Source organism: Orussus abietinus, unplaced genomic scaffold (assembly GCF_000612105.2).
Source record: "Orussus abietinus isolate OABI.00-Male unplaced genomic scaffold, Oabi_2.0 scaffold72, whole genome shotgun sequence".
NCBI lineage: Eukaryota > Metazoa > Arthropoda > Insecta > Hymenoptera > Orussidae > Orussus > Orussus abietinus.
This window is the reverse complement of record NW_019394233.1, coordinates 75,516-84,411: the sequence shown is the minus strand read 5'-3', so window position 1 is coordinate 84,411 and position 8,896 is coordinate 75,516. Positions and strand designations below refer to the sequence as shown.

Below are 8,896 nucleotides of genomic sequence, written 5' to 3'. Positions count from 1 at the left end.
TGGCAACCTATCTTACCGACGGATTGTTACCACCTATTGCCCAGTTTACCTACACCAGATAACGTCGATGTGCTATGGAAACGAGCGATAAAATTGCCAATATTCTTACTATGATACAGGTATTGACGGTCGGTAAATGAATTACTCTTAATGCTCTTAAGCTTACTTTTTTTAGATTATCTGTCGTCGATTAAACCTTGGATTAACACTCGTGCCGTATCAAGCGGTTAGTGGCTCCTTCCATGAGAAAATTCCGAAGTAGGATCAGCTGATTCGCTTCTAAAGCGTCAAACCAATATTTATAAATAACGTCTCTGACGGGCGGGTTGGCCGTGGTGTTTGTGGTTCGATAAATAAACGCCAGAATGGTGGACATAAAGACAAACGTGAATTTTGCGTGTCAACGATGCTTGCAGCCTCTCAAACTCGATTCTAGTTTCAATCATCTTGGGGAACACACTTTGGCCGAACTCTCACGTAGGTAATTTCCACCTCTTACTGTACGATTGTTATCCTAATATGATCGGGGACATCCAATGCTTTGCATCTACGTCGGATCGTGACTCTATTCAAATTGATGGTCGACGACTTCTCACGCTAAAGTTTGAAAGAAATAACGATTGCATAGGAGTGTAGGTTATTTAAAAATGATCGTCTTTGTTCCCCTAATCATTGGCACAGCACATTCAGTATACCTTTGCGATGCACCCTAACAATTTAAATCAGCGTCAAGATATAATCGAAGATGCAAAATCTTTATTAACACAAGAGAACCCTTGGAGTTTTATTATCGAAGCCGTACACATTACTTTCCTATTAACTTCATTATGCAAATTACAGTACCGATACAGCAACAAGTTGTCGGAGACACAGAACCCCAGAGTGGAAGTTTGGAACATTTGGTTCCACCTTTTCGCCTCACAGAATCCACGAATGGAACCAATGGATTTATGCTTGTCGGCGATTCCGGAGAATCCGAGAGTCTCAGTCATCATTTGAGGGTTTGTAATTCCGAATAAAACAGCTCTTAGATTGCGCATCGTGAATAATTTATTAATATTAAATATTATTTTTGGCAATAGGTGCGAGCAACATTATTTGACATACTGAGCAGTAGCAGTTCGGCAGATCATCCATTGTGTGACGAATGCACCGACAGCCTTCTCATGCTAATGGATCAACAGTTAAGAATGACGGAGAGTGAATGGTCAGATTATAATGAATATTTGAAGAAATTAGAATTGGAACAACAGCAACAAGGACACGAGGATGTAGAGATGGAAAACCTGACAAAAGAATTACACGACATCAAAGCAGAAGAAGAAAGGATGATCTGCGAGTTGGAAGCATTGAGAAAAGAGGAAGCAGCTACCAAGAATGCTATTGCCGAACAAGAAAGGGAGAGAGAAAGATTACAAAATGAAGAAGACAGATATTGGAGAGAATACTCGAGACATAGAAGGGACCTAATACTAGCAGAGGATGAACGTCGCAGGTAATAACAACGACCACGTAATCTCCGAGCACTGTTATTCATAGAATTCTAACATCTCTAATCTAATCTTCGAATGTTCTACAGTTTGGACTGTCAACTTGCTTATGCAGCTGCACAACTTGAAAGACTGAAAAAAACTAATGTTTTTAATGCAACCTTTCATATTTGGCACACTGGCCACTTTGGGACTATAAATTCTTTTCGGCTGGGTCGGCTACCAAGTGCTCCAGTAGATTGGAGTGAGATAAATGCTGCATGGGGCCAAACAACTTTACTGCTAACAGCACTAGCACGAAAAATGAACCTTACTTTCCAGCGATTTAGATTGATACCATTTGGCAATCACAGCTATGTTGAAGTTCTGGATCAGCACAAAGAACTACCACTGTATGGAAGTGGAGGGTTCAAGTTTCTATGGGATACAAAGTTTGATGCAGCTATGGTGGCTTTTCTCGATTGCTTACAACAGTTTAAAGAGCAAGTAGAGAAAGGTGATAGCGAATTTTCTCTTCCATACAGAATGGATCGAGGAAAAATTGAAGACTCTGCAACAGGAAATTCCTATTCTATCAAGTAACTACCCCCAGTCAATTATATTGACCATGACTTACTCGTAAAGTTGATAAAATAACAATACTTGTTATAGCTGCAAAAATACACTATTTATTTTGATTTCAGAATTCAATTTAATTCCGAGGAGCAATGGACCAAGGCATTGAAATTTTTATTAACAAATCTTAAATGGGGTCTCGCTTGGGTGAGCTCCCAATTTACAAAAGATGAGATTGAACATTAGAGTAATTTCATTTTCTCTCTTTCCTTGCATCACACAGTGGTTGCATATTCATCATGTAAATACACTTTCTTTGTAAATAAATCCAATAACATAGTAACTTATATTATGGTATTAAATACAATTAATCATAACGGAAGATTGTAGACTAGTTAACAATAACGGTCGATTTTGTTTGCAAGGAACCAGGTAACACCATAGAGAAAACACGGAGGGCTGTGTATTTCCTCAGAACTGATGTATGTCTTAACCTCTGGTACGCTCATTTCCACCACTTCGATTAGTTCACCTTCTGTTTCATCTCCCCCTCCTTTAATTTAATAAACAGCATAAGACCACCACCATGTCAAATATAACCAACTCGGAAGGTTAAAAGCAATAGTGCATAATCATTTTCATTTTTTTTTACACTGCTGCTAGTCATCCTTTGAGCATTTAATATGGGTAAGAATGGAATTGTGTACAAACTGTTTATTTCTATTTTTCATTGAAAAAAAAATAATGTGACAGATTTGGTTACACAATATATAACTCCATAGAAACTTACCGGGATGTACATGCATATCATCCGTAACTTCGACATAGAAAAGGGTTTGTCGGGTTGCCAAGCATGCGATGTACCTGCAAGAACGTAATGGCGCGTACACTAATAAAGAAATGTAATACTTGCATACTATTTTTATTAAACTTTAGGAAAATGGACAAGAAGGACGAACAAGAATTCATGGCTAGGTTGCCCTTTACAAAATTTCAAGCATAGGTGAACCTGACGTTAAAGTATCTTCACAAATCTTTAACGACAACATTACTAGTTTGGAAAGTATTATTTTTTCATCTCAGTAAACTAGTATCTTAGGATAAACCTATACATCCTGTACAAAATACACATAGTATTTAATCGTTTCTTTCTAGTATTATAAATCGAATTCATGTAAAATATTACGTGGTTACTATCAAAGCACAACTTTCTGTGTTAGCGTAGGTACAACCCATGAACTCGTGTACTATTCTAGAACATCGGCAGCCCTTAACATCGATATAGCTGGACCCGGAGACACACCTGTAAGTTTGGAGCTTTGTGAAGGCAGAAGCAGGAGCCTCGTACCCGCACTCTTCTCTTAGTTCGTCTTTCGCGATCTCGACGATCGGTTTGTCTTTATCTATGATACCAGCGCACAGTTCCAAGGTTAGGCCAAGAGTTGCAGGGTACTTTTCGACATCGACCTTGGGTATCTCCGGCAGGCACGAAACATAAGAGGCAGGACGGAATTGCCGGACAAAGACGAGCTTCTTGCGCGTCGTATTAAAAATGACCATACTCACGCTATCGTGAGATCTCATCAAGTCCCATACTTTTTCACGGCCGTTCTGTAAAAATGTCATACGAACCGGTCGTATCCACGGCGAGCTCGCCGGCATCGGTCCAATGCTCACTTCCTGAAGATCGAGCATCTTCTCGCGAACCTCCGCATTCCTCTCCTGCACTTTCTTTTCGGTCATTTCTCGGCCTTGATTGTATTCAACGCGAAATTCAGAAACCACGCGTAATCACCGATAATCCTAAGATAACGCTACTTACAATTCTAACCTCTACAACCGTTACTCGATAGGCGTCTTCTGGCGCGTCACGAGACCGCGGATCGCGAAGGACGCGAACAAAAGAATAACACGCGACGGTTTCGCCCGGCAGCACTGCGCATGACCGCGAGCCTCCTTGATAAACCGCAAGCGCGTTTCAGCTTATCAGCCACATTCGATACTAACCTACGGTAAGTACTTAAAACTCCGTACTTCCAACAAAAGACTCGCCCGCAAACACCCCCAAACAATGAAAGTCGCACCGGCAACCACGTGGTTCCGCCAGCCGACCCGCCGCCATCTTAGAACTCGCCGACCAATGAGATCCCGAACCTTCGAAGCGAGTCGACTAATTGAACGAGTCATTTACAACCATAAATTACCTCGTGGCATTCTCCTTAGAGGATTACCGCGTCGCCGATGCTTACTTCCCATTCTTACGCAGTCTCACCGCATCTTTATGACCCGAAAACGTGTACTGGTACCGTCGCCATCTTCGAGAAGCCGTAAGCGACGCGCGGCGTGTGACACCCGCCGCGTCAGTGGGACTCCTACCTGACTCCACGGAAAAGGAAACGCGTACTTGCGTCATCCCTTCCTAATCCAACGATTCTCTCGCGCCGAAGTGCCATCGGCTCTCCGTCAATCTACTTTTTGCCCTTCTTCTTCTTTTCCTTCTTCTTTCTCGCATCCGCAGGTAAGAAGGCTTCGAGGATCTCCTGCTGCTTGACCTGAGTATCGACATGAACGACGTCGGGCTTCTTGCGATACCGATTAATGGCGGCGGGAGGTGAGAATTCGATTTCCATATCAGAAGCCGAGGAGCTAGAGGCAGCGGAAGCGTCATCTCGGTTCTTGGCGATCTTAAAACGCAGCGGTTTGATAGGCGCGCCTAGCTGAGGTAAATTTGTGGTCTCCTTTTTGATGGGATACATGGTAACGTAATACGCTCCATCCTTACGATGGATATGTAGTGTGGGTGGGGGTTCGACCTCGACCTCCTCCCCTTCCCTCTTCTTAGGTTGCCCCTTCTTCACAGAGGAGAAGCTGCGAGCCCTCTGGATGTCGCCACGCCTGCTCCTGGAGGGAGCCGACCTGGGCCTGGTCTCCGGCACGGAAAGGGCCTTGGCTTCCCTCATCATCTCGCGCAGACTTCTGGAGATGGCTCCAGGTTTCCACCCTGGTCGCGACTTCACCGCCGGGTCGCTAGAATTGGTGAGGTTCGTCCACAACCACCCCATGTTTCCCGGTACCCTGGCCCGGGGCTCCAGACACGTTTTGTGACCGTAGTTGATTCCGGGGTAGATGTCCCCAGCGGTGTAGACGAACCTACCGATCCTGCGAGCGCCCTTGGTCGAAGACCTGGATGTGGCGAACCGATCCCCAGCCGGGCCAGGACGATGTCTCTTTTGGGACCTTGGTCTGTCCCCGCTGGACTTGGATCCACCTGTGCTGAGCGGCTTCGCCTCTTGGCGAGAGGACCTTCTCCCGGAAGCTTCCCCTGAATCTGCAATCGCCTCTTCGGTGAGTCTTTTTCTGCGGGATCTGCATCGTGGTTCCCCACAAGGACCCGACTCCGCCTCGGCCGGCAGGGAGACGCTCGCCTCCGAGTCCTTGGGCCTCTCCGATCTCTCGTCCTTCTTCTTGGTCCTGGACGGAAGCACGGAGCCGGCCTCGGGCATCGAGGGGATCGCCTCCCTCACCACGCCCACTCGTCCCGGAATGGCCACCGTAAAGGGCTGAGGCATGTTGCCTTCCGCAATCCTTGACCCAGGAATCCGCGTATTGCAGGGACCATTGCACAGGGGATTGGCAGGTTGGGGTTGCACCGAGAATGCAGAAGGTTTCTTCGAGGTGGCTCCCTCGGGACTAGGTTTGTCTCTGTCCCGCCCGAAGTATGGGCTCTCGGAAGGATCCATCAGACCCAGACCAGCCAGCCCGGGAACCCTGCCCAGGGAGTCGACGAAGTCCTGAGTCTCCTTAAAAGCGCGGACCAGGCAGTCCACTCCTAGGCATGGTTTCTTTATGCAAGAAGATGCACCTCGTTGCCTCGAGGCCGCCTCGATGGACTCTCTGCCATGACAGAGACATCCTGGTTGCAAGCTCGTTGAGGTCTGACGAGGTCTACAGGCGTTGGAGTGGGTAGCTTCAATTTGTCCCGATTCGGCGTCCGAGTAATGGCATGTTAAATCTTCCTGAAGTCCAGGATTCCCGCCACCTTTCAGGCGGGATGTCGGGGAATGGTCCATCCAGCCTGGTCTGGAGCTGACGCGTCTGGGGAATCCATCCTCTCTTCTGGAGACGTAGAAGTAATTCGGCAAGGAATAAATCATCTCCTGCGCGTGGACAACCGAGGAACCAGCCAGAATGTTTCCGGGATTCGCGGAAGGAGTGTTGCAAGAGGAGAAAGCTGCAACTCCGTCCAACGTCCTGGTGTGCCTGAAGTTGCAGCACGCCTGCTCCCCGGTGTGTCTCATCCAGCGCTCGTCGAATCCGGAGTACGAGTCGCCTCCGCCTCTCATTCTTCTCGGCTTGTTGCAGCTACCATTGGGAATTGGGCCAGTTTGCAAGAGACTGGTGCAACGGCTGGGAATATCGAGCGGGGCCTTGCCGTTGTTCGAGCCGTTTCTTTGCAACGCTGGTCCCGGCGTTCTGGTTCCCCGGCAACAAGCTCCTAGACACTTGGCAGGACATGATGGAAAGCCTTCGAGGAATCTACTCGGCGATGCAGTTTCCGGTGATCCACATCCACAGGTTGGCTCATTTGGGTAGGTTCGATAAATCTTATCGCGGTATTGGGGGTCGTTCAGCTTCTCCGCGCTGGTCAGTTTCTCAAAACCGGGGTCGTCCAGATTTACTCGAGGAGGCGTTGCAGGTAGCTCCAGAGGAGGCTGGACGTTCGCTGGATTCCCGTCCCTGGTCATCAGCTCTAGACACGCAGGTGCAACTCCCATCACCAGTACTGGCTCCGAAATGGTCCCCCCTTGCTCGGATTCATCGATCTCCAGAACCATGGTATCGCTTCCAGGACTCGATTCAGCCCTCTTGCATTGGAACTCCTGACCCCCCGGGGAGCTCTTGAAGAAAAACGATTTCTCCCGGAGAGCAAAGTCCGTGAATGACCATCTTCCTAGGCAAGACAACTTGAGCGAGATCGCGACGGTTCCTACGGGTTTACCTTGACCATCCTTAAGATCGAAGGCGCCCGTCATCCTGCAAGATCTGGGTGCAGCCTCGATTTCCTTGGAGGAGGCCGCTCGCTCGCAGAAGCATCCCTGTATCGGCACTTCCGTCTCGCAGATGAAGCTTTCCCTCGTGCCGTCGTCAAGGATGACTCGGATCTTCAAAGGCTGCGCCTTCAGCGCATGCGTCAGACGTTCCAGTACGTGGGTGAAGAGGAACGATTTACCCAGGTCGAGGTCGACGGTACCCTCTTGGTCCTTTGACTCCCGCAACTTGTCGGCTGTCGGATAGCTCGCGTTTCGCTTCATCTTAAAGGGAACGAAGTCGATAAATTCGACGCAGAGGCCTAGGGAATTTGTATCGAGGCTCTGCATCTCTTGGCCGTAGAAACGCAAACGCTCCACGAGCAGTTCCAGCATGAAGAGCTGGTCCTCTGCCGGTCCTGGACACGCCTGGATGGCCATTCTCATAGGTCGTACCGACTCCTTGCAACTTCAGAAATCGTGATTCGATAGACGCTCGACGCACTCGATAATTTTGAACGAATTTTCTTCATCTCAGCTTGAACCGTTCACGCCATTGATTTAGATCGTTCCACGAGTCGTGGAGGTCCGAATTTGGGACTTTTTGATCTTTTTCATTAATTCACGTCCAAATTTTTGGCGGCCATGCTGTGACTGGTTGCCCGGGTGATGAAGTAGCATCTACCCCGTTGCCATAATGTTACGATTCCATGTCTTAGAAATTTCGGTGCGGTAAATTTATTCGGAAAGGGACCAACTTTTAGAAAGTACATCATTTTGGCTTCTTCTTCGTCTTCTTAGGTGTCTTCCCGTTGTTACTCTTCCCTTCGATGTTGGTCCCAAGGGCCAGAGACTGTTCGTTGACCTCGACGGGGTTTGGCACGACTTCTTCGTTTCCATCCGACTTGGATTCGTCACCTGGCGCGGAGGTCGACATTCTTTTCACGCAGAACTCGCCCTCGTCGTGGTTGTTCTTGAAGAGGAACGACTTGGCCTGCATGCGGTAGTGCGTAGTGATAGATTTTCCGAGGCAAGTGAGCCTGAAGTCCAGATGAACCGACCCGGAGGGGTTCCCTCCTGGGTCGACGAGGTCGTAGTCACCGTTCAGGACATACGGCTTGGGGAGGTGGTCGAGGTCGTTCGAGGCCATGACAATTTGGTCACAGAGGCACCCGGAGAGTCGGACCTCGGTCTCGGCCAGAGGATAGTTATCCCCCCGGCAGAAAATCCCGACCTTGACGGGGGTGGTCCTCATAGCTTGCACCAGGTCACGGGGTTGCTTCGTGAAGAGGCAGGACCTGCCCATCCCGAAGTCCAGGGCACCATTCCCGTCGAGGGGTGGAGGCTTCGCGTATTTGAAGTCGTCCCTGGAGACCTCGAAGTTGGGAAACTCAAGGAATTTTATTTTCACCACCAGGTCGCAGTCGGCGGAATCCTGTACCCGGTCCTTGGTGAGCCTCAGCTTGCCGACCATCAGCTCGACCAGGAAGATCCGCTCCTCACGGCCCCCGAAGCATGACATGTCCTCGCCGAGGCTCCGACCCCTTGTCCTGGGTGATCCCCAGCTCGACCCAGGAATTTAACCCTACCAGGTAACTATAGCGAAGAGCAGAGACATCGGAGATCCAACTACGAGACGAACGTCGCCGCGAGACGTCCCGTCGATATCGATCTACGACAGGGCCGTATCGATCGACCTCCGACCTCGGCCGAGGAGCGGACCAGTTTCCTCTCCCGAGGTCCGCTTCGAGAAAAGAAATTCCATTCTCCTTCTCGCTCTTCCACCGGCCCACGAAATCCGTATCGCTCGCTCTCTCGACCGGA

The 8,896-nt window shown here is 48.8% G+C and overlaps 3 protein-coding genes across 6 annotated transcripts; 1 reads left to right on the top strand and 2 right to left on the bottom strand.

Annotated features, from left to right (window-relative positions):
• The first annotated feature begins 274 nt into the window (after positions 1-274).
• On the top strand, positions 275-2,392 carry LOC105702327 (beclin-1-like protein). Of its 3 annotated transcripts, none has more exons than XM_012429819.1 (5): positions 275-477; positions 841-1,001; positions 1,083-1,495; positions 1,580-2,068; positions 2,174-2,392. In XM_012429819.1, exons 1-5 carry the CDS (start codon positions 366-368, stop codon positions 2,289-2,291), a joined length of 1,293 nt encoding a protein of 430 aa, XP_012285242.1. In that variant the 5' UTR covers positions 275-365; the 3' UTR covers positions 2,292-2,392. The 3 variants fall into 3 exon arrangements, with proteins under 3 accessions (XP_012285242.1, XP_012285243.1, XP_012285244.1); XM_012429820.2 differs by having other exon boundaries at positions 345-481; XM_012429821.1 differs by lacking the exon at positions 275-477 and adding an exon at positions 555-632.
• Positions 2,393-2,409: 17 nt separating this feature from the next.
• Positions 2,410-4,291, bottom strand: LOC105702328 (uridine diphosphate glucose pyrophosphatase-like). 2 transcript variants are annotated; one of them, XM_012429823.2, is made up of 4 exons: positions 3,868-4,291; positions 3,349-3,772; positions 2,836-2,909; positions 2,410-2,598 (listed from the first exon to the last, which is right to left on the bottom strand). In XM_012429823.2, the coding sequence occupies exons 2-4, from the start codon at positions 3,738-3,740 to the stop codon at positions 2,441-2,443; spliced, it is 624 nt and encodes a 207-aa protein (XP_012285246.1). In that variant the 5' UTR covers positions 3,741-3,772; positions 3,868-4,291; the 3' UTR covers positions 2,410-2,440. The 2 variants fall into 2 exon arrangements, with proteins under 2 accessions (XP_012285246.1, XP_012285245.1); XM_012429822.2 differs by having other exon boundaries at positions 3,349-3,796; positions 3,868-4,290.
• A 3,553-nt stretch (positions 4,292-7,844) lies between these two features.
• Positions 7,845-8,594, bottom strand: LOC105702316. The gene has a single exon (XM_012429803.1). The coding sequence runs from the start codon at positions 8,592-8,594 to the stop codon at positions 7,845-7,847; it is 750 nt and encodes a 249-aa protein (XP_012285226.1).
• Positions 8,595-8,896: the final 302 nt, after the last annotated feature.

Coding starts and splice junctions, on each gene's coding strand:
- LOC105702327 (XM_012429819.1), top strand. CDS start 366: ATGGTGGACATAAAGACAAACGTGAATTTTGCGTGTCAACGATGCTTG. Junction 478..840: donor CACTTTGGCCGAACTCTCAC/GTAGGTAATTTC, acceptor TGCAAATTACAG/TACCGATACAGCAACAAGTT. Junction 1,496..1,579: donor GCAGAGGATGAACGTCGCAG/GTAATAACAACG, acceptor AATGTTCTACAG/TTTGGACTGTCAACTTGCTT.
- LOC105702328 (XM_012429822.2), bottom strand. CDS start 3,788: ATGACCGAAAAGAAAGTGCAGGAGAGGAATGCGGAGGTTCGCGAGAAG. Junction 2,910..3,348: donor ACAAAGCTCCAAACTTACAG/GTGTGTCTCCGG, acceptor ACGTTCTTGCAG/GTACATCGCATGCTTGGCAA. Junction 2,599..2,835: donor TGATATGCATGTACATCCCG/GTAAGTTTCTAT, acceptor ATTAAATTAAAG/GAGGGGGAGATGAAACAGAA.
- LOC105702316 (XM_012429803.1), bottom strand. CDS start 8,594: ATGTCATGCTTCGGGGGCCGTGAGGAGCGGATCTTCCTGGTCGAGCTG.